The sequence below is a fragment of the Zootoca vivipara genome, chromosome 7, assembly GCF_963506605.1.
Source record: "Zootoca vivipara chromosome 7, rZooViv1.1, whole genome shotgun sequence".
Classification (NCBI taxonomy): domain Eukaryota; kingdom Metazoa; phylum Chordata; class Lepidosauria; order Squamata; family Lacertidae; genus Zootoca; species Zootoca vivipara.
Genome location: NC_083282.1, coordinates 92,480,788 through 92,504,613, shown reverse-complemented (window position 1 = coordinate 92,504,613; position 23,826 = coordinate 92,480,788). Strand labels below are relative to the sequence as shown.

General features: G+C 49.4%; 1 protein-coding gene across 1 annotated transcript; it reads left to right on the top strand.

Moving 5' to 3' along the window:
- Positions 1-419: 419 nt before the first annotated feature.
- Positions 420-20,864, top strand: FKBP1A (FKBP prolyl isomerase 1A). The gene is made up of 5 exons (XM_060277372.1): positions 420-587; positions 704-751; positions 18,402-18,514; positions 19,147-19,311; positions 19,777-20,864. The coding sequence occupies exons 1-4, from the start codon at positions 551-553 to the stop codon at positions 19,273-19,275; spliced, it is 327 nt and encodes a 108-aa protein (XP_060133355.1). The 5' UTR covers positions 420-550; the 3' UTR covers positions 19,276-19,311; positions 19,777-20,864.
- Positions 20,865-23,826: the final 2,962 nt, after the last annotated feature.

Sequence of the window (23,826 nt, the reverse complement as noted above, 5' to 3'; positions counted from 1 at the left end):
ATTATTAGGATGTGATTTGACCTTTGAACAATGTAATACATATATTACATGATGTATATTAGTATATGTGATATATATGTCTGTAGGAGAGTCGGCGGTGAGGAAGAGCGAGCGAGGGAGCAGCCCGCTCTCCCTCTCCCGCCGCCTCCTCCTCCTCCTCCCTGAGGGGCAGCAGCCAAGATGGCGACGGCTCTTCCCTCTCCCTCAGCCGCGCTCTTTGCCCCTCCCACCGCCGCATCCACGTGCTCCTCGCCTTTCCGCGTGGGGAGGGAGGGCGCGCGGGCGAGAAGCGGCGGGGCGTGGCTCTGGGCGGCCGAGTCCGGCGAGGCGAGGCTGGGCGGCGGTGTTGGGCGGAGCCTCCGGGACTTGCCCTTTGTAAGCGGCAGTGCGCAGGCGTGGCTCCTCCCTCCCCGCCCCCCCCTGCTCCAGGCGTTGGTGGTTCGTCCGCCGCTGCTGCTTCTCCTGTCTCTCGCCCGCCTGCCTGCCGGACTCGCCGCTGCCGCTCCTCCCGGTGCGCCTTTGGGGATTAGCATCGCCGCGGGCCGGCCACATGGGCGTGCACGTGGAGACCATCTCCCCCGGGGACGGTGAGGCGAGCCCCCCCTCCCCACCGACGAGCCACCCAAGAGGTTAGGGGGCACGAGCCCCCTCTTCTCCCTCCCCCCCCCCAATTCCACATTAACCGCCTTTCTCTCTCCTTTAGGGAGGACCTTCCCTAAGCGCGGGCAGACCTGCGTGGTGCACTACACGGGTGAGTCTCGCCAGGCTTTGAATGACCCTTCCCCCCCTTCCCGGATTGTGGGGGGGGGAGGCTTTTTGGTTGGGGTGGTCTCTCTGTGTCTGGTGGGGAGGGAGGGGGTCACAGCTGTGTTTTGAGCTTGGAGCAGAAAAGGGAGGGGTAGAGGGTGCAACTGTGCGTGTTGCGGGGGGGGGTTTAGTGTGTCTCAGCTTGTAGGGGATGAAATGTTGAGGGGGGGAGGGGGAAGGCAGGAGCAGAAATCTGTGTGCCCCCCCCTCTCCCTTCCAGTAGAGGGTTAGGATATGGCTGGGCACGGTGGCGTAAGGTGCAGTGGTTAGAGGAAAACCTTAATTGTAAAAGCCGAGGGGGGGGGGCAGGCTGAGGCTCCTCCTTCCTTACCTGGTTGGAAAAACAACCCCCTCCTCCCTCACATTTTAACCATCTCTTGGGCATAGCAACCCACAAACCTGCTTTTGGAAATAGGGTGGTGGGGACTCCTTGGCAGGATGGCTCAAATCTGTGCCCTTTCTTCCCTTGGCAAGTGATGCTCCTTGGGTCTTGCTGCATGCATCGAAGAAGGGTGGCTGCGTGTGTCTCTCCGCGTGCCTCCCCCCCCCCCAACGCCAGTGAGCTTTGTGGTCTACGGCACCCATCTTTAAGCCCAGTGTGTGGTTTTTCCCTGAGCCCACCACCTGCTTAGAGGTACTACTGGAGCAGCCACGGGTTCCCAAACAGCTGTGCTTGGGCTAGGGCGGTGGAAAGGATCTCATGTTACTACTTAGATAAGCAGTTTGCCCCTAAATACTGCAGTTTTGTCATAAATCTGGCAAGGGTCTTAGGCTGTGGTTGGCATCTTGCGGGGTTTATGCCGCCCTCTCCTGCAACCGCATGCTTCTCTGTTAAGCTGCTCCGTCTGCAAGGCTAAAAAACATGGTTGAGGTTTCTATGTTTCTGGCCTGCTCTGTTTCCCAAGTGATTGTCTGCCATGCCAGCCCTTGTAAGGGAGATCCAATCTGCCCAAATTTATTTGTTTATTACAGTAGCTTGCTTACTTGCTTTTTGATGGTTGGAACATTTAAGGAACTTCCATCAGAACTGAGTGAAATGTTTCAAGTTTGTGGGCAAGATTTTTGGGGCTTGGGTTTTTTTTTTATTAAAAAGAATACTTCAGGAAAAAGCCTAAATTTCTTGGGCAGCGGAAGGAAGCAATGAGGAATGGCCCATAGCTTAAGTGATAGAGCCTGTGCTTTGGGGTGAAAGGTTCCAGGTTAAGTACCTGGTCTCTCCAGGTATGGTTGGGGAGGACTCCTCCCTTCTGAAACCCTGGAGAGCTGCTGCCAGTCAGTGTAGATAACACAGAGCTAAGTGGATCTGGTGGTCTGATTGAACATAAGGCAGCTCCTTGTGTACCCTTGTTTCAGTGCATTTTGATAATTTTATATACATACGAAGCTGCCTTAGTCAGACAGACCTTTAATGCATTTTGCCTAGTGTCATTTATTTCGAGTGTCAGTGGCCTGGGTCCGTTTTCAGAAGTTGCTATGTAAGAACCTGTCATCCGGATCACGAGGACAGGACTTGGTGCAGGCTTTTGGTTATTCTGGGTTGGTTAGTGGTCTTTGCGAATGGGCTGTTAATGTGGAGTTCGTTTTTCACACTTTTGTGGTTTTAGTGATATGTAGATGGGTCTGAGGTTCCATATAGAACTACATATCCGTGTGCGTGTTTAAAAAATGTGCTACTTTTCAGGTAGCCTCTGTTATCAAGTGTTCATTAGCATGTCATTCACTGTCTCTGCGCTCAGGCTGAGTCTTTGGTGCTACACAGGTCATCTAACATATTTTTGTACTGCAGAATCTAATATTGGTAATGTGAGGAAAGCACAGGTCTTCGAACGATTGTGCCAGAGTACTGTACGTAATCACTTGGGTGCAGTACTGTGGTGATTTGCATATTATATTAGAAGTACTTCCATTTTGGCTCATGCTAAAGCCTTTTAGCAAAGAGCTTGTCTGCTCCCTAGGTTGATCAAAAGCACCCAAATCGTTGAGAGACGCCATGAAATTGATTTAGTTGGAAAGTCAGCTGCTGTGCTATGTGCAGCGAAAAAGCATTTAGTTGAAGCATGTTGCCTGTGCCCCTTTTTTGAGAATATGCTCCCCGATTTTGAGGATGGCTCTGAATCTGGTGGAACGTGAACTCTCTGTGTTAACCTTCTTTGGTAGATATTTCACTTTGCTGCTTGAAGCCCAATTGGTTGATCTGTGGAACTGACAGCTAATTTGTCCACTAAGGTGTTCCCCTTTCTGTACTGGGATTCATTGCTAGGAAGAGATGGAGGCGACAGCCCAGTCTCTTGGAAGAAGGCTTCAAAGGCACCCATGGAATCACTGGCTGCCATCTATCTCTTACGGCTTCTAGCAACTTTAAATTGTAAATATTCACACAGCATCTCTATAGGCCCCATTGCCATTTTTACGGAGAGTCGTCTCACATCATTGCCTGACCCATGGAGAGACTGTGTGTGGCGCATAGAAGAGACAACCTGGGACAAGAATACAGGCAGTGACTGTTCTAGGTACGTCCAAAATGTGTGCAAATGCACACACTCGCATTGTGCTGCACCTGGAAGTGATCTGAAAATGCCACCAAAAGGGGTGGATCGTGGTGTTTGCAGGCTTTTTCAGTGGGTGTTTGGATTATACGCGATTTCACGTAAGTGTGCAGTGCCTCGGAAAGTAGCCCCCGTACAAATCAGTCGCTGCCTGTATCATAATGGCTCTAATGTTGGGAGTTGATGCAGAGTTCCACGTTCCTGATGCTACGCAGTGAACAGTATGCATTGTGCACCTGCAGAGCTGGCCGCCCACGAGGAGTGATGGTTTGAGTTCTTTCCTTGTAGGGCTTGAAGCTGTTTGTGGCGGGAGGGAGAACACTGTGAAGTATGCAAGGCCAGAATGCTTTGCTGTGGTTGTGCTGTAACAACCAAGTGCTTATATGGGTAGAGCTCCTTCCAACAGCGGTTGGATGGATGGTCTGGTCCTTAGCAGCGTAGTGGCTGGTTTTTCTTCTTGGCACCCCTTGCTTTGTACGCACTGCAACTTGCAAGGGCTCTCATTGTGCCAGAAATATGAAGAAGGCATAACGCTAGCTGACTGGTAGCTGCTCTTCAAACATCCTGGGAGGAGGGGGAAGTTAGGGAGACAAATGGGTGGAAGCAGTAAGATAGCAGTTAAACTTGCAGTCTGGGGAGCGAAATCATTTTTGGAAGCCTCCAGGGAAATTCTGGGAATGCTGTAGATGGAGAGTATCCTGTTTTTAGGGGAAGGCGCCAGATTGAATAACCAGTTCTTCAAGTTCCGTGATGTAATTGGAAGCCAAAGTGATTTTCTGGCCTCCAGGCTGCAGAGTCTATGGGGATTTGGCATGGCACCCCTTGGGTGCTTATGAGGGAGGACTCTCCCTGTGTAGCAGCCTTACTCTGATTTGAGTTAAAACAGCAAAGGGCCAGCCCTCTTGAAGATGTTCTCTTTATCTCTGTCCTGTATAGCTCGTGGAACAAACTAGCTCTTCACTGAACTGCCATCCTCTCCTTGCGATCACCTTTCTCCTTCCCGTGTAGCATTTCCTGGGGACCCTGTTCTTGGGTGCCAAAGGGAAGAAAAGGGAAGGGTTGGTGCAGGCGCAGAGCTCTCCCCCCCCCCCCCCGCCTCTCCCGGATTAGCAGCCACTCCATCTGTTTCTCTTTCCTTCCCTGCTGTCATTGGGTGGGGAAAGGAAATGAGGATGGTCTCTCCCTGGCTGCCTCTTGCGCTGACAGGAAGAACAAAGGGATGGCTGGCAGGGGACCTGGAGGCTGTTGGTTGGGACAGGAGATTTGCCCGCCCTCTGGTGCTGGCAGGGCAGCCTTCCTTTTCCATGTCTGCGAAGCATTTGGGGAGGGCTGAGCCATAGGGAGTGCCTTTCTCTCTGTGTGTGTGTGTTTAGACAACACCATCTTACCTTTAGCAAGCACCGTGGTGCTAAAATGCAGCCTCTCTCCTTTCTCAGGTGTTTCATGCTCTGGTTTAAGCTTTTTTGGCAAGGGCAACCTCTGCTCAAAAGGTTGGCCTGGTCTGATTTAGCGAGCGGCATCCGATGTGAGCGGGATACGGATAGTACATGCAAGATGACAGATATCAGACAGTTTTGGGAACAAAGCATGGAAGAAGAGGAGAAGTGGTTTTGTGACACGAGGGCTGCATGTTCTGTATCGTAGGAGTTAAAAAGTTAAGATGCTTCTGTGCATCTTTCGCCTGGGCAATGTCGCTGAAGGGCACACCGGAATGAAGGGTCATGCCATTCCAGAGTTGTGTTTACTGGGAGGACGCTTGGAAAGGTCAGTGGGACTGAGGGGGTCTCCGGGCGACCCCAGAGCGTCTTAAATCCCAACTGCTTCTCCCCCACAGCCTTCAGGGCATTTGTTGGGTGCTGGGAATTCTAAACGGCAATCCTGACCACACCTCATGGGGGAAGTTTTGGATTATGCAAGCTGTAAATGAATTATCTCTGGTGCCAGTGTGGGAGCAACAGGGAGCATGGGTGAGGTTCTGTGCCCACAGCCTGTGGATTGGGGGCAGATGGGCTCATTTTTGTTAGTGAACTTCTTAGGAGCGGCAAACACTGTGTAGCATTTCAGATGCATTTACTAGAAGTGTCAGCTTAGTAGGAGCAGTTTGGGTTTCCCCCACTGCACATAGTTTCCAGATGTGGCAGGCAAGGTGCTCCTCTCCCGAGCATGAAATTCATTTAAAATCAGCTTTATGTGATTGAGAGCAGACCCCATTTTGCACAGTCGACTTTTCCAACTGGCCTAGTGGGTTAAGAAGCATCTGTGCCCCCACCGCTCCATTTTCATAACTGAGCTTAAAAACAGAGCTGGACCAAATATCTGGTTTCATCCTCAGGTAGAAACTAGTAATTCTGGGACAAATGGTACTGATATTCTTTTCTCTTCACCTCTGATCCCATTAATTCTCCTTCTCAGAGTATTGATCTCAGAGGGTGATCTCAGCCATTCAGGGATCATGAATGGGAAGCCTGCAAAAGGGCTTCCACTTTTGAAATGGGACTCCTCCCCCCATATATCCCTGTGCTCCCTGGTACCCCCAGAACAATGCAAGGGGGATCTTTCTGTCTTGCAAGCAAAAATGCTTGTGCAGACGGAACACGTGTAATAGTGTGACACTGAATTGCATGTACCCAATGTCATTTCAGACTATTGAGGGTCAGGGCCAAACAACGTATAGACGTAGTTTACAGGGGATGCCAAACATTGATAGTGTCAGCTTAAGGACTTATCAGACTGGTAACAGAATTTAAAAGGCAATCTTCATTCTTGACCACATGAGTTGGGAAATGATTTTTCCTGGTCATGTTGGCCAGTATCCTTCACCTGGGATGTTGTGTGTTGTGTTGTGTGTTGGTATCGTACATGGCATGTTGCAAAACTTGCTGGGATGCGACACCAAATTGTTTAGGCTGTGTGTGCTGTTGAGATTACAATTTTGAGGAATATATATATGGAGTCCCATGGACTGCAAGAAGATCAAACCTATCCATTCTGAAGGAAATCAGCCCCAAGTGCTCACTGGAAGGACAGATCCTGAAGCTGAGGCTCCAATACTTTGGCCACCTCATGAGAAGAGAAGACTCCCTGGAAAAGACCCTGATGTTGGGAAAGATGGAGGGCACTAGGAGAAGGGGACGACAGAGGACGAGATGGTTGGACAGTGTTCTCGAAGCTACGAACATGAGTTTGACCAAACTGCGGGAGGCAGTGGAAGACAGGAGTGCCTGGCGTGCTCTGGTCCATGGGGTCACGAAGAGTCGGACACGACTAAATGACTAAACAACAACAACATACATTGAGGCACACTTTTGATTAGATTAGTGTGGGTTAAACCACTGAGCCTCTTGGGCTTGCCGATCAGAAGGTTGGCGGTTCGAGACCCCATAACAGGGTGAGCTCCCGTTGCTCGGTCCCAGCTCCTGCCAACCTAGCAGTTCGAAAACATGCAGTGCAAATAGATAAATAGGTACCACTCCAGCGGGAAGGTAAACAGCATTTCCGTGTGCTGCTCTGACTTGGCAATGAGTGGCCTTGGGTGCCAAGCATGATTTGGACAATGTTCTGGCAGTTGAGGGAAGTTAGCTATTTAGAGACGGTGCTGAAAGGTGCCAGGAGACGCAGGCTCCTTTGGAGGCCCTGTTTGCCCATGAGTTTGTGTGCAGAGCTTTGTGGCGTTCCTGTTCCTCACTGGCCAGTGCTTGAAACCGGGGAAGCCACAGCTTGCCTGTTCTCCCTCCCATGTTCCCCTTTCCCAGGATCCCCTCCTCCTGAGCGAGCCTTGCGTGTGTTCTGCCCTCCATTTACCTGTGTCTTCTGGGGCGGCTGCTGCAACTGGTCTTCATCTTGCCTTTTTGTAGAACCCGACGAAGCTCGACACAGTTTGCAAATAAGCTGTCATCAGGAGACTGTGCCCTTTTGTATCCAGACTTAAATCTGGACCTTTGCCCACCACCGCCAAGTCTCTTGTTGCTAACAGGACCGGCTGCCAGGCTCCATAGGCTGCCAGAGAATCGCGTCTCCCTCGCAGTGCAGCACGATGGCACTCTAGGAAATGTTGCACATTCTGTTCATACCTTCCCAAAGTAAACTGCTCTGGGACAGGAATGCCCTTTGTTTTTCCAGCCGCTGGCTTTCATGAGGATGCTTTGCCTGCTTGGGAAAGACTTTACCGTGTAAGGTGATGAGGAGCCTTTGTAGCTGAAAGGCTAGCTGTGCAGCCGGCACTTGAAGCGGCAGCGAAAGCAGCCTCTGAGACGCTCCTTGCTGCTCTCTCTGTGCTGCAAATCAAAGTGGGTGGGAACTCTTGAGCCGCCTCTTGCCAGTTTGCACATTGCCTTCTGAGGCTCTGGAGGGCAGCCTGCCAACTGTGGCAAAGACCCAGCGAATGCGAGATGTCTGACCTTCTTGAAATGGAGCCATTCTTCATTCAATTCAAATTGCACGTATAGGACTGTTGCCCAGGCTACAGGCACTTAGAGGGCGGCGGTTTCTCACTTCCTGCAACAAATGCGGCCTTTTGTTGTTTTCTGATCCAGTAACCTTTTAAGAGAGGGACAGTGTGTTGCACCCGGGGTTACCGTACATAGGGTGTCTGCCGTCTGCGCTAAATGCTGCAATTCCATGCAAGATTACCTGAGAGTAAATATTCTTGGGAGTGATTTTTTACTGAAGGTGGGAGAGATAAATAAGTAGCACTGAATTCAATGGGGCTTACATCCAAGCAAGCTTAGCATTAGGCTTTAAATTGCTTTATCTAATTCCACAGTCAGAAAATGGCATTCAAGGCAGTTGATCTACTGTACTTTCCTCTGTCTGTGCTGCCGCATAATGCCTGAGGTGCCTTAAGTTGGCTTTGTGGGAGCTGCCCTATTTGAACCAGTGTGACCCACAGAAAGGTGATTTGGGTAATAAACAATGGCTGCCACAAATGCATGTTCAGCGGCTCAATTACCAGCTTTGTCCATACTGACTAGTTTTTAGCATCCTTGGAATGGATTTCCTGATCAGGAAATAATTGCAGGGGACTTGAGCTTTTGAGTCTGTAGCAGAATCTTAGCTGTGCAGAATTCGCATGTTGTTATTTGGAGTTTGTACCCAACATTTTTAGGGACCCAAGTGGCGCTGTGGGTTAAACCACAGAGTCTAGGGCTTGCTGATCAGAAGGTTGGTGGTTCAAATCCCTGCAACGGGGTGAGCTCCCGTTGCTCAGTCCCAGCTCCTGTCCACCTAGCAGTTCGAAAGCACATCAAAGTGCAAGTAAATAAATAGGGACCGCTCCAGCGGGAAGGTAAATGGCGTTTCCGTGCGCTGTTCTGGTTCGCCAGAAGCAGCTTTGTCATGCTGGCCACATGACCCGGCAGCTGTCTGTGGACAAACACCAGCTCCCTTGGCCTATAGAGCGAGATGTGCGCCGCAACCCCAGAGTCGGACACGACTGGACCTGATGGTCAGGGGCCCCTTTACCTTTTACCCAATGAGTGTGCCATTGTGTTCATGTCCTGCTTGGCTACTCATGCAGCAGCCAAATTCTTGTTAGGTTCATAATTATTATTTTTTGCATTAGATGCTGCATGGTATGCCATTTTACTTTGGTACATGCATGCTGCATTCCTTGAGCTAAGCCTTAACTCCCCAAGGCAAGGATAAAACTGCCAAATGATGTGAAGTGCAAAAAATAAAATAGAAATAACAGCTAAATACAGTTTTTTTAATTTAAAAAAAATCAGGCGTAGACAAGCTCTTCTTGAACAGAAAGATTTTTACCGCCTTCCGAAAAAAGGTGCATAAGACGTCTCTTAAAATATAATTCGACAAAGCTAGAAAGCATGACATCTTGCCCCAGGAGGAAGCTAAGCAGGGCTGCTACTTCAGATGTGGAAGCTCTTGTACAGGTGGTGACCTCTTGCAAAAAACGGATGTGTGCTGCTTGGATCCTTCAATGTCTCAAGCTCCAGGTCCAAGGCTGCACTTTTCACCTTGTCAACTTTTCCTCTTTGGTCTTGGGCGCTCCCCTCCTTATCTGTGGTGGCAAGCATCTCCATCCACCCTCCTGCTCTGGAGGGGATTCCTGGCTTTGTCTTCGGCTCTCCTCCTCCTCCTCCTCCTTCTCCTGCTCCAAGTGGGGGTTGTGCCTTGTCAGTATTTGGCTGTTTCCCCCGTGCTTGGAATGTTAGATTTGATTTTACTGCAAGAATGTGTTTTGATTCACAAAAAAAATCATGTGAGTTTGGTATTCTTTGGCCATTTTGGAGGCTGGTTTAATTTGATAACGAGGCCAGTAAACATTTGTTACCCTAAGTGGGGGCTGTTATGCAATTCTGCGTACATGGGGTGGAGACAGACCCCAAACTGTTGATTTCTTGTTGAGTGCTGCATTCTGAAGAGGATAAGTGTGTTTGGCTTTAAAGGAAAAGTTTTTAAATTCCTGTTCCTCCAAGGCAGCCCAGAAAGAAAACCAGTTACTGAATGCCACTGAGAGGGCCAGGAGAACAAATGGGCTTTTGCTTCTTCACCCATCTCCCCGCCTGCATCATCTGCTTGTGCAACAGAGGGGGCTTCCAGGCCAAAATCTATCCTGGGAGGCATCTAGCATAACTAGTTTGAATCGAGAAACCCTAGAGCCATATTACGCAACCTGGTGGGTCAGTGGGTGTTCAAATCAGAGGGGTCCAGAGATTATTTTCTTTCCAGCAGAGGCTGTATCGCCGCCTCTTTGAGTACCAAAGGCACAGACCTCTCTCTAGGGGGAGCGGTTTCCATCTTCCACACACCCCCTCCCTTGTCCTTGTGTCCTGCTGCAGTGTTTCTCAAACTTTCAGGTCTCCAGCTGTTGTTGGACTACAACTCCCATCATCCTTGACCCACTGGTCCCAGCTAGGGATGATGGGAGTTGTAGTCCAACAACAGCTGAAGACCCAAGTTTGAGAAACACTGTCCTACTGTTAAGCAAGCCCAAGTACAAGTAATGAAAACAATGCAGCTACTTCCTCCCTTTGCTCTTTTGAATTGCCCTTGGGCGGGGACCTGTTCCCTTGACTGCTGTGCTTTGTAAGTCAGCATATGAGCACACACTGTTTGAATCTGGCCTGGGCTGGGGAAAGGGCCTCCACTTTGTTCTGCCCAGCCCTTGTGTAGAAGGGAATGCTGGCAGCAGAAGCAGACCCTGATCACGCCCAGTGTACAATAGGAAATCTACACCTGTGTGTGTGTGTGTGTGCAGCTCCTGACATCAAAAACCATGACTGTTAATGAGACCCATATCTGAGGTGCTTTAATACAGGGCATTGGCAACCCAAGAGCAGGTAGGCAGCACAGGGAGCTGTTGTGTTCTTCCCCCTTTGCAGGAACCTGGCCTGCGTCTCCCAAAGCAGAAGGCGCATCGCATCACATCACATGAATTTTTAGGGATTATTCGAGCTCAGGCGCCTTCTGTGCTGTTTGCATGTGCATGTGCTGTTCACGCATACACCTTTCTCCTAAGAAGTCTGCATTCTGTGAAGACATATGGCGTTCCCCCAGCGTTCTTGTCGGTTCCCCTTCCTAGGAACAAAAAGAGAGAGCCGCAACTGTGGTAGTCAGGCAGCCTAGGAAAATTAGGGTATGGCTCTACTAAAGTCCTGTTTCTGTGCAGTATATCTCTCTATATAAATGTAGGCATTGCGTACGCGGATGTAGCAGCCTTTCTCCGTAACTGCTGAACTGTAATGTAACAAATTTTGCCACAACGTTCCATGCCCATCAGTGAGGGATCTGGCATAAAAAAAAATTCCAAAAAAGCAAACCTTTTATACCTAAAATAATGATTAAACACAAAAAGTGGCGTCCAAATTAGACGTCACCAGCAGAAGCTCTGAAGACTCCAGCAGCATCCAATAGAAAGGCAGATTGCCCACTGCTGCCTGCAAAGTCGCGCCACCAGATGACATCACAAAATTCCACAGCAACCAACTGAAAACAGGCCTTTTGCAGCAACAAGGCCCAACATTGCCAAGTGGAGATAGGGGCCTGCCTGGAGGGGATGGGTGGGGGGACAGGGTGGGGGGAAACACACAGGGATGAAACCTGCCCTCTCCACAGTATCTCGCCTCGGCTTTGCAGACTAGGCTGAGTGGATTTAGGGGCCTGCCTGGGTGAGGAATTTGGGGGGGGGGGCGGTGAATATGCATGCAGGCACACCACTTTGTCTCCTTCCTTTAGTCTTAAGGCGGTATGTGCGTTACCGGCCCTCCTTGCTGTGACCCTTCTCACCACTTTGCTATCGCTGCTGTGCGCTCACACTGTTTCAGTTTCAACCGCTGTCCTCATTGCTTTCAATATCTTGCGGTTCAGGTCTGCTAGTCTCTCGGATGTCTACCGGCTAAACTCTTCCTTCTTCCTCCAGCTGCTGACCTGCACCTTCAGCTCATTTGATCTCTCTCGCGAAGGGACTGCGAACGCTTTTAGGCCTGTTGGCACATTTGGATTTCTGAGTACTTGAGTGCTGTGGGCGCGCCTCCCCCACCATCACTTCTCTGCCTCAGAACAGTGTGGAAGGAAGCAAGAGGGTGCCTAGCTCACACTTGGCTTTTCCGCAGGATCTGTGTAGTAGTAGTAGTACCGGTAGTACGGTAGTAGTAGTAGCAATCAATCAATCAATCCCCAGCCACTCTGGGCGGCTTCCAACAAGAGATTAAAAATACATTAAAACCGTCATTAAAAACTTCCCTAAACCTTCAGACCTAGCCAAATAATAATAATAATAATAATAATAATAATAATAATAATAATAATAATAATTTTATTTATACCCCGCCCTCCCCTGTCAAAACCGGGCTCAGGGTGGCTAACACCAATAAAATTACAATAGGACATAAAAGAAAAGAAAACAATTAATTTAAATACAGATTAAAATACAATATTAAAATTTAAAGTGCAGCCTCATTTTAAGAAGTCCATAAATCAAAACCATGAGAGAGGGAGTAGATTCAGTAGAATTAATCCGAACCTTCAGGTGCACATACAGTTGTACCTTGGTTTTCGAACAGCTTAGTTCTCAAATGTTTTGGCTTCTGAATGCCGCAAACCCGTAAGTGACTGTTCCGGGTTTGCGAACTATTTTTGGAAGCCGAACATTCGACAGGGCTTCCACGGCTCCCGATGGGCTGCAGGAGCTTCCTGCAGCCAATCAGAAGCAGCACTTCAGTTTCCAGACGTTTTGGAAGTTGAGCAGACTTCTGGAACGGATTCCGTTTGACCTCCAAGGTACGACTGCACAGCCAAAAGTGTAAGTGGGAAAGAGTGCTCCTCTTTCAGCCTCCTCCTTGGAAGTCTCAGAGGCTTCTCGGGTGCTGGGGGAAGTCCTCAACACATTCATGCATTGTGGCCTAGGCCATTGCAGACATTAGGCGCATGGAAGGTTTGCTAAGTCGAAAGGAGTGGCTGGAACAGAAATGCGTCCCTGGAGAGCAGTGTAACGGTGAGTCTGGAAAAGTGGCAGCTGAGAGCAGGGTGATGGTAGCATACAGATGCTCAATTCCTAGCTCTCCAGCAAGATCGGAATCAAAGCTTCACGCATCATTTGTAATGTGCTCTTTCCTTCATCCCAGTGCAGCCTCTAGACGTCTGTTCAGAACGTTTTCTTAGGAGAAAATATCAGTCTGGTTAACCAAGTTAAGGGTGACATAGATGCTCCCTGCAGAAGGACTCTAATGTTAGAGTCTGACTGTCTGTCCCAGCCAAAGACCCGAGTATTCCTGGCTAAACCCCTTTGCGTGATGACAACGTGTAATGTGTTTTTGTTCTTGTGCGTAAAATGTAAGTGCAGAACTTTTCTTGATCTCCCGTTTTATTGTCGTCTTAGTATAGAGAAGCAGCAAAAATGGTATACACCACGGGTGGGCAGGCTCCTCCCTTGCTGGCCCTTCCTCACCACCCTCCTTGAATATGTTTACCTGGCTAGAATGTGTCCTTGAAGTCTGGTAACCCAGAGCATGTGTAGAAACTGGCCTTCTGTACAAAGGCAAAGCCCACCAATGGCCATGTAACTGTTGGCAGGTTGCCTGGAAGAGAGTGCAGCCATTGAGTTCCTTGCTCCTGCCATGCACATATAATTAGGAGTAAATCCCATTGGCCTTGGTGGGGCTTACATCTGATTAGACGAGGACGGATTGCACCCTGAACATATCCAAACAAAACTGCTGATCTTCATTGCTTGGCTTGGGTCAAATTGCTTGGCAGGTTTAGATTTTCCAGGTTCCAAGAGTCCTTTTGTCCAAGGCTTTCCCAAAGGTCCTTGTGCTTGGATCCCAAAGGCTAATCTAGGCGTGCTTGGTGGAATTTTTCACACTCCCCGCCGCAGATGATCAAGCCAGCTCACCAACTTTTTAAAAGAGTTTCCCTGCCATGGGGCTGAGGCCTGCTCTTTTATAATACAAGGCCAAAGTGCTGTGGATGCTCAGAACTTGAAAATGTGTTGTGGAAAGGGGGATTATTGGGTTGTCTTTGTTTTTGTTATGTATTTTGTCTTTTTTTATATTGTAATTTTACATTGTGAACCACCCTGAGATCTACGGGTATAGGGTAGGGACGCGGGTGGTGCTGTGGTCTAAACCACCGAGCCTCTTGGGCTTGCCTATCGGAAGGTCGGCGGTTTGAATCCCTGTGACGGGGTGAGCTTCCGTTGCTCTGTCCCAGCTCCTACCAACCTAGCAGTTCTAAAGCACGGCAGTGCAAGTAGCAAAATAGGTACCACTGTGGCGGGAAGGTAAACAGCATTTCCGTGCGCTCTGGTTTCCGTCACGGTGTTCCGTTGCGCCAGAAGCAGTTTAGTCCTGCTGGCCACATGACCCGGAAAGCTGTCTGTGGACAAACGCTGGCTCCCTCGGCCTGAAAGCGAGATGAGCGCCACAACTCCATAGTCGCCTTTGACTGGACTTAATCCTTCCAGGGGACCTTTACCTTTACAGGGCAGTACAGTACTGTACAGTTATACAAGTTGTATCATCCTCATCCTCATCATCATCCTCCAGCTGCTGTTCTTTGGATCCTTGACACTGTTTCTAGAACACCCTTGCCCTGAAGCATCTCTTAGCTACTTCCTGCTGCCTCAACACAGGCAATTGGTGAGAGAGGGAATGCTAGTGAGCCTTCTCATTTCCTTGACCAGTTAAGCTCGGGCAAGTCGTGGTTGACATAGCCAGGGAAGTGAGGATTTCGGAATGTGTAGCATTCTTTTAGCTCCTGGGATCTATGCCGTTGTGCCTTTCAATTGACCTATTTTTAAATCAATTGTGCGTCATTAATTCATCTGCTTTTGTTTAAGCTGCATTATGTGTGTGCATCTTAGGCAAACTGTGCCTCGAAAGGTGACTTAGAAGTACGTTCCAAATAAAAGCGGAAGAATTGTATTGAACATGGGTCCTCACTCCTTCACCAAGCTCAAAACCTGTGAGCGCTTCAGGTTCAGAATCGGCCGGTGGGGGAAGAGGCAGACTAGACAAACTTACCAACCTCCTTGCTCTGAGTGGCAGGACACAAATGTCCATGTATCTTGCTTGGCTGTCTCCCAAAATGAGTTTTGCATATTTAGAATGGAAGCCAATCCCGTCAAGCTGGCCATTACAATCCAAGCTCACCACGGCTCTTAGTTTGTAAAGAACCCCATGGCAGGAGGGGTCTTGCACTTGATGTAGACAGGACCTTCAAGGGGTAAAGAGCTTCTTGCTGTTTTCTTCCCTGGAGCAAAATGTAGGTCCTTGGGACCTCCTGGCCAGCCCTGTGCTTAGCTGCATATCTCACTTAATCACAAACTAATCCTCTTTAATGGTTGTGGCAAGACCTGTTGCGGCTGCCTGCAGCTGCAAGGGCTCCCCAAAGGCTTTTCTCAGGTTGCTTTCTGCCTTTCCTGGTGCGCTGGAAACATCGGTGGGTCCTTTCTTGCAGCCACATGTGACCCGCTTTGCACAGTTGTGAGCAGTTTACGTCTGGAAGCCTCACCTAATGATACTTAATGTTTGTAGAATATTTTAGAGTAGTCAAAGCACTTCACAAAAGTATAAGCACTTCTGTGTATAGGACTAGGGATATATGAGTATGCTAAAAAGTTGGGGTCGTCTTATACATGGATAGTACATACCGGTAGGGTGGGCGTTTGATTGGTTGCTGCCTCTGGTGTCAGCGGCTATTGGGCGTGTTATTGGTGGCTTCCCTAAACAAGGCTGCCTTCAGATGTCTTCTAATGTCTTTTAATCTGCCTTCAGATGTCTTCCCATTTGGTGAACACCACAACTTCCTGTGCATCCAAGATGCTCTGTGGTTTTATCAACCAAACTTGGTGTCTTGTAGCAAACTTGGCCACGTTGGGTCTGTGACCTCTGTAATTAAACGTGAACTTGGGACACAAGGCTGATTTTGGATAACCCTGGGCTGGCCGATAAAAAGTTAGTATCCTGCTCATGCTCCGCTACTGGAAAATTTCACAGTGCTTTAGAAACAGCGCCTTTCCTTGAAGGACACATTGCGGTTGGGGTATTGGGCACTCAACATTCAGCAGATACAAAAGCTGCCAGCCAGGTGGTAGGTATCTTGCCTCTCTAGGTGGGGCAGAGGGGGGCTGTTCTGGTCTCTGCATGACGTGGCGTCATTCAAATGAGTTGGGTACAGTGCTGGGAACCAAATCCCTGTCTTGTAATTCCTTTTCCTTCCATGTTTCTGCTTTAACAGCAGTGAATTCGAGGAGGCATTGTGTAGACATGATCGTGGTTTGAGGAATCCTGACTAATTGGGGGCCGGGGGGGATGCTGGCTGGCTCTATTGGGGTGGGGTCTTTCCCTTGGTTTATTCACCAGAGCTCAGGAAAATGGGAAGGGTCAGAGTATATTTTCATCTGGCAGCAGAAAGGGTTCATGATTGCGTGCATTATTTAAGGCAGTTCAATCCCAATTTTTGCTGGGTTTCACTAGATCTCACAAGCGTCAAGCCGGTGTTAAAACTTCAGTTGGAGAACTGGACATGCATGCCTGCTCTTTTTCCAACTTGCGGATTTTCAAAATGGATATCACCTCTGCTCATATATTTTGTATTTCTCTTTCATTTGGAGAGCTGGTGAGAGCTGATGCTCAGATATTTAAGTAAAGAACGGGCGTTGAACATTTCCACCAACTGTTACACCTCAATTTGCAAGAGAGTCACGAGCGGCTGGGCTTGAAACTGTCTGTCTGGTGTCAGTTGGTCTTAATGTTTTTAAGGGTATTCCGTGTACCCCATTACGGATGCAGGCACAGTTCAGCAAAGCAAACTTTTCACCTTTAATCCTGCGAGCAGAAACTCAGCAGAGGGTTGGAAAAACTGTGGCGCCCGACTCATAGGAGACTGAGCAGTTGTTGCTGGCTGAGCATCGTGTCCAGCAGGTGAAGGGAGTCTGGCTGTCTTTGTTCAGCCACAGTCAGCAAAACGTGCTTGGAAGCCAAAAAAGATATGAATGGGCGCAGGAAGTGTAGACTTGGGATTTAATGACATTTACTTCCTGCACTTGTTTGTGTGTCTGCTGACTCGGCTGTGTCTTGGGTGCCTGCCTTCCCCTGCTGGGATTGAGCTCTTGGATTTGCTAGCTGTGAGCCCTGGGGCTTCCCCCTTGTGGGTGGGTGGGGGGCAGGAAGCGTGGGTCTCCACCAAAGAGCTCCCTCCACCTGGCATGGCCAGCAGAAATGGCTGACCCGACACAGGAGGGAGGTGTGGACTCTTGCTCCCAGGCGCCCTTTCCTGCCGACAGGAACTGGGATGGTGACTTGAGCTCAGGTGGTGAGAAACATGGGCTGAATCAGACCCTACGTGATTTGGAGCATATTTGAATCCAACGTTCATGGCAAAAAAAAAGACCATGCCTCTCTTCATTCGTTGAGGGGTGTGTGTGTTTGTTTGGTGACTTCTGCAGCCCTCACAGAATCTCCTGCATTCTGCTGTGATTCCTTAATTTGCCAGTAAAGTTGATCATGTTCAAGCCAACCGGAATGCCCCATTGATGCTGGATTCTGCCCCTCCGCTGTTTAGTTCCTTGCACTTGCAAGGGTGAGCTTTACTTCTAGGGTGTGTCTCCCCCCCACACACACCCCATGTCCTTGTTGTTTTATAACAGGGGTCAGCAAACTTTTTCAGCAGGGGGCCGGTCTACTGTCCCTCAGACTTTGTGGGGGGGCCAGACTATATTTTGAAAAAAAATATGAATGAATTCCTATGCCCCACAAATAACCCAGAGATGCATTTTAAATAAAAGGGCACATTCTGCTGTTTCCCGGACTGTCCACGGGCTGGATTTAGAAGGCGATTGGGCCGCATCTGGCCCTCGGGCCTTAGTTTGGGGACCCGTGTTTTATAATGTCAGTAAAACAAAAGGACATAGCCTTTGCCCCAAGCAGCTTACAATCCAAATTTCCTCTGCGAGGAGGAAGTGAAAGAAGGAAGAAATAGCAGAAATAAGTGCAAACACAGTTAGGATGAATTAGACTTCCATTCAGTTGGGGAAGAGGACTGAGGGTGAAGTCTGTGGGATTTACTGAAGGATCACTGAGAAGGGATCTGAAGAAAAAGGGGGACGGACTCCATCTGTGTGGAGAGCATATCCCTGGTGCCTGGTTACCCATTTTGTATTACAGTCGTACCTTAGTTTTCAAATTTAATCCATTCCGGGAGTCCGTTCATCTCCCGGTTCGAAAACTAAGATGCAGTTTCTGATTGGCTGCAGGAGCATCCTACAGCCAATCAGAAGCCACGCTGGATGTTCGGCTTCCGAAAATCATTCCAAAACCGGAACAATCACATCCGGTTTTTGATCGCCTGGGAGCCAAAATGTTCGAGTTCAACGGCGTTCTGAGGTTCCACTGTAGTTGAACGTTACCAACTGAAATCTGTCTCACTGAAATAATCTGGCATTTGAATTCCTCTCCCCACCCCAGTTGAGAGCCCTGTGCTTTTTGACGTGTCCAATTTGTTTACTTTGCTGGCACGATCCTCCTGGGAAATGTTTCTCTTGGCTGTCTTTGCCCCCCAGGATGACGTGCGCTTCCTTTTCCATCACAGGTATGCTGGAGGATGGAAAGAAGTTCGACTCTTCCCGTGACAGGAACAAGCCATTCAAGTTTGTGATGGGCAAACAGGAGGTCATCCGTGGCTGGGAAGAAGGGGTTGCCCAGGTGTGCTGCTGTAGGTTTGAACAGTGCCAGGTAGCAGGAGTTGGGCGGAGAGGAGAGTTGGGGACTCCTCCTGCCTTCTGGGACCTGTGCACGAAGCGGGAAGGTTGGTGGCTGAAAGGGATGAGGCGATATTTTTGGCCGGCTGGGATTCCCCCCCCCCCCGCAGTTGGGATCTAGCTTGTAATGACCTCAGTGGAGTTTACCTGGAGAGAACAAACCTCTGTCTTATCCCTGCCTTTTGCATGTGAGTCGCAGTGGTGAGATTTGCATATCATGCCAGCCATCTCATGGTAAGACGGAGGTGGATGCAGACTAGAAATGGAGGCATCTCTCTGCGTCCTTTCGGAAATAGTTTGCAGATGAGCCTGGCTGCCTTGTCCTGGTTGCTGGAATGGAGGGAAGATGGGGAATGTGGCCAGCCAGTGTCTCGAAGTTCTTTAGCTCAGACACAGCAGGGAAACCGGAGGCCTTTTGCTGCCAGGCCTTTCTTTGTTCCCCTCTTGTACACCTTGTCTGTGTGTTTCAGAAACAGGGATTCAGACACCTTCTGGGGAGGGAAACAAAGGCTGAGGGGGTGGGGTTTGGGAATGGGCTGCACCTGCTCTTAACTGCCTGCTGTGTTCCTTTTGCAGATGAGCGTTGGGCAGCGAGCCAAGATGATAATCTCGCCAGACTATGCCTATGGTGCCACCGGCCACCCGGGTATCATCCCACCCAATGCCACCCTAATTTTTGACGTGGAGCTTCTAAAAATGGAATGACAGGAGGCATGTGTTCTTCCATCTCCCTGCTCCGGGGTAGGTGACTGTATCGGAAGACTCCTCTGTTTGTGTTTGGGGGGGGGAGGGAGAGAGGGAGAGGGAGGGAGGGAGAGAGAGAAGAGGCACTTCCGGTGGCTCATGGAGAGGCAGGTGTCGGGAGGCCTCTGCGCAGAAAACGAGGGATCTCTAGAACGAGGCATCCTGGGCCCATTCATCAGCCTGGCACAAAGGGTGACTATCTTGCCGTAAGTGGCGATAGCAGGAGATTGCGAGCTTCCTGCCAGAGCTGAACTTGGCACCTGAGCAGGGTTGCCTGGGTAACTAATGGGTACAGCACCTTGAGTCAACAGGGCTGAGGTGTCGAATCTTCTCCACCTCTTTTTTGTTTTGGCACTTGCTCCTGTTTTCTCTGCCCATCCCCCCCCAGGTGCTCCCCCCCCTCTCCAGGGCAATCTCTAAAGCAAGTTCCCTTTTTTTTTCTTTTTTCTTTTGCCTTGACAGGTTTGGCACATGGAGAAATCCAGAAATCTCTGCTTCAAGATGAATGCACATGAATTTGTATGGAGCTTTCCCAGCTGTCCACTACATCCACCCTGATTTGAATGTTTTTGGGTCACTCGGCTCTGCTTCTGATTCTCCTTCCTTGTTTCCTTCCAATATTTGACATTTTTAAGCTACATGCTGTAAAACCTCAGCTTATCTGTTCTCTTGTTTTGGGTTTTTTTTTGTTCTGGTCAGGTTCTTTAATCTTATTATATATTTTTTGGTGTAGACTTGAGTTGTGTATGATCGAGCATTGCTAGTAAATATACTGGTTGGTTCACATTATATAGGAAAAGTTGCTTGAAACGAGGCAAGCCTTTGTTTCGTTTCTGTTTTTTGGGGAAGTACCTTATTGTATTAAAAACCCATTTTTCTGCTGCAAAGCCATACAAAGCAGTTTGAGAGGCTGTCGAGGGCTGAATCACCGGGAAGCCTCAGTCATAGGAGTTGATGCGGTTCTCTGCCTGAAACTTGGGGCCACAAGGGACTCTTCCCCCCACCCCCACCCCCTGGCCCCCCCACCCCACTACCATCTTTGGGAAGGGGCATTTTCCATGGTGACGTAGCGTCAACCTTGTTCCTCTGGGGCAGCTCTCTCCCCCAGCTCATTGACCTCTTCCGCCGCCCCCTGCCAGTATTGTGGTGCGTGGTGTTTTCTACTAGATTTTCAGGATATTTTTACCTTTTAGCAGTCTGAATCCCTGCAGCTAGCTAAATCCAAGGACTTCGAAAGGTGCTGCTTTTCCCCACTGGGGTGGGTGGGTGGTGGGGATGAACCCATGCCCGCTCCCCAGCCCCCGAGTGCGGACACACCGTAGAGAGTTCTTAACGGAGATCTGATGCTGGTCATCGCAGCTTGCCACAGCCTCCTGGGCAATGCACCGACCCCCCGTCCTGGTGTCCTGCTGACCCCCCTCCCCTCACGTAGTGAGTTTTGGTAAGAGAATTGCTGCTGCCTCTTCCTCCGCCTCCTCCTCCACCATCACCACGTAAACACATAGAGTTTTATTATTGCAATAAAAATGCTTTACGCTGGCTTTTCTCAACTCTCGGCATGTTGTTTGTCTTGGTTATTGCCTCCACTTGCTCCTCTGGGAAATGGGTTGGCCTCAGACCCACGACACGGTGGCATTTCGACTTGGCTGCGTTCTTGTCCTGTGCTTTCCTTCGCATCGTGGCACCCGTCCAGCCATGCACCAGCCTAGGCTCTGCAAAGGGTCGAAGTGCCTGCGGTTTAGGCATGAGGTGTATGGATAACCCTGTGCCAAGGTAGAATTCCAGCGTCCCAGCTCAGATCAGCTGCCAAGAACCTGGCATATTGTCTTCTTACAGCAGGGGTAGGCAACACTGTGCCCTCCAGCAGTTAGGGCTATGACACACACCTTCCCTGACTGCTGCCCATGCTGGCTGGGCCTGGTGAGCTCTGTAGTCTTAAGATACCTGGAGGCAGCGTTTGAAATTAGGCAGGCACATTTTGCACATAGCTTTCAACCACTTGCAACCAAGTGAAGGTGCCAGGATGGTGCCTGACATCTGGAGGTGCATGTTGGGGGGGGGGATCCTTGGATCTTGACTGTTTTCAAACACTAATAGCACATCCTGTAGAATTCCATTGGTTATATTTTATCTGCAAAATCAGAATAAATTTCAGAGACCAAAATGCTTTTTCTGTGTCAGCTTGAGCAGATCAGTGAACAACGTTCTAGTTAGTTGCTGTAGCTTGTCTTCACTTGCCCCCACCCCACTGCCCTCCTCACAGTTGTGAAGACTATTCCTACATTATGAATGGTCCATGTTACCATTGAGAATGGAGGTAGAAATAGGCTAATACCTATGTAGACTGTCCCTGGATTAAATTATTATATAATATATTTATATAATATAATATATTTGTTGTTATATTTATACCCCACCCATCTGGCTGGGTTTCCCCAGGCACTCTGGGCAGCTTCCAACAAAATATTAAAATGCAATAGACTGTCAAACATTAAAAGCTTCCCTAAACAGGGCTGCCTTCAGATGTCTTCTAAAAGTCTGGAAGTTGTTTATTTCCCTGGCACCTGATGGGAGGGCGTTCCACAGGGCAGGCGCCACCAATGAGAAGGCCCTCTGCCTGGTTCCCTATAACCTCACTTCTCGCAGCAAAGGAACCGCCAGGAGGCCCTCAGCGCTGGACCTCTGGGCTGAACGATGGTGGAGACACTCCTCCTGGTATACTGGGCCGAGGCCGTTTAGGGCTTTAAAGGTCAGCACCAACACTTTGAATTGTGCTTGGAAACGTCCTGGGATCCTCCTTTTAAGTAGCCCCTGTGTTTGTGGCACTTCTTGATGCGCCCCTTGTTTTTAGAATGTCTCATCCGTCTTCCTCTGCCCCAGGACATTTTAAGGTTTCCAGTCACGTGAAACTGCGGCTGGGAAGTTTGGAAGGCAAGTAGGACACAGACGAAATAGCCAGGTCTTCATTTTGAAGCGCAAGATCCCGTTTCCTCTGCGCACAACAAGTAAGTGCTGCCCTTTGAGCTCCCTCCCTCTCCTGCCTTAGGAGTGTCACTGACAGATCGGCTTGCCCTGGTGGACATCTAATTGCATTATGGTAAATCTATTACAGTCTCCTCCCGGCCTGTCAATTGACACAAGGAGCGAGTGTTTTGTGCCTTGACTGCCACCTCTCTGCTTGGTACGGAGGATTAGCCTCTCTGCGCGGAGATGGTTCTGCTTAAGGAGGTTGCGGTCTGAGCTCTTGATGTTGCTGAGTAGCGAGAAAGCCCAGACGCTATTGTACAAAAACACCATAAAGTCCATGGGACCTGTAACTGGTGTAAGGCCATCAGTGTAGTTGGCAGAAATAATGCAATAAATTACAACAGTGGTGCCCCAAAACATGGGACAGGTGTGAAACGGATTAATATTGCAGGGCCCCTCGCCCACCCGCTAAACATACTGCAAATACAAATTGCCTTGTGATGCTGAATGAATGGCGTTGTTGATAAGATCTTGGGACCATTGCTTCATCACAAGCAACTTAGGATTGAGACATCTCTTGCGGTTGGCAGCTGAAAAACAACCCTTTGGCATCTTCTGAAATTTGTTCATCTGCCCTTGCACTGTTTTGGAGTCTTGTTGACTTTGTGGTTTGGGGGGGGGGGCAGAGAGAAACCTCAGGGCCTGTTCATTTTCTTCCTGCGATCAGGTCGCAGGCGGCTGCATTCTGGCAATCTTGGCTCTTGCTTTAACCTTTCGAAGCTGAAAACACGGCTGGCAGCTGATGAAATCTAGAGGGAACGGAGCAATTCCTGCATAGGGTTGGCCTCGGGTGGTTTGTGTCCCCCCCCCCCCAGGACCCCACCTCACCTAGTGCAAGCTGGATGAAACACGCCGTACAATAAAATCTTGGGGCAATTTAAGGTCCGTTTGGCAGCATCTGGAAGTAAGAAGATGGCATGTGAGACAGCCTAGTGCCTTCCAGATGTTCACAGCTATGGTGACTGAGCTGAAGGGAGCTGGGATCCAACATCTGGTAGAGTCAGGCTGCGGAAAGGTCTGTCTTGGCACCTTGACCCGCGTGAGCTCTCTCTTGTTCAAAGATGTGTTACAAAATCTTGGCAAGAACCCAAGCAAACATTTCCCCCTTTGCCTAATCGGTTCCTTTGCTTCGTTCTGCTTTAATCACACTTCGCGCTCGTGTGGGCGAGGTAAATCGATTGCCTTCCTTCTTTGCACTGAGGTGGGAGCAGGAGGTCTGCAAGGCCACCATTGGAGCAAGTGGTATAGCAGTCCTTTTAGCCGAGGTGGTTGTGGTCAGATGGCAATCTTTCCTGATACACCAGTTCAAAGGCTTCTGAAACACTGTTAGCAATAAGGCTGTAAATACAAGCAGAGGAAGCTCCCATGCCGACCTAGTGGACCGTGTGCAGCATGGCATAGTTAAACTATGGAACTCTCTCCCACAAGAGACGGTGATGGCCACCGACTTGGGTGGCTTTCAAAAGAGGGTTAGGCAAATTCAAG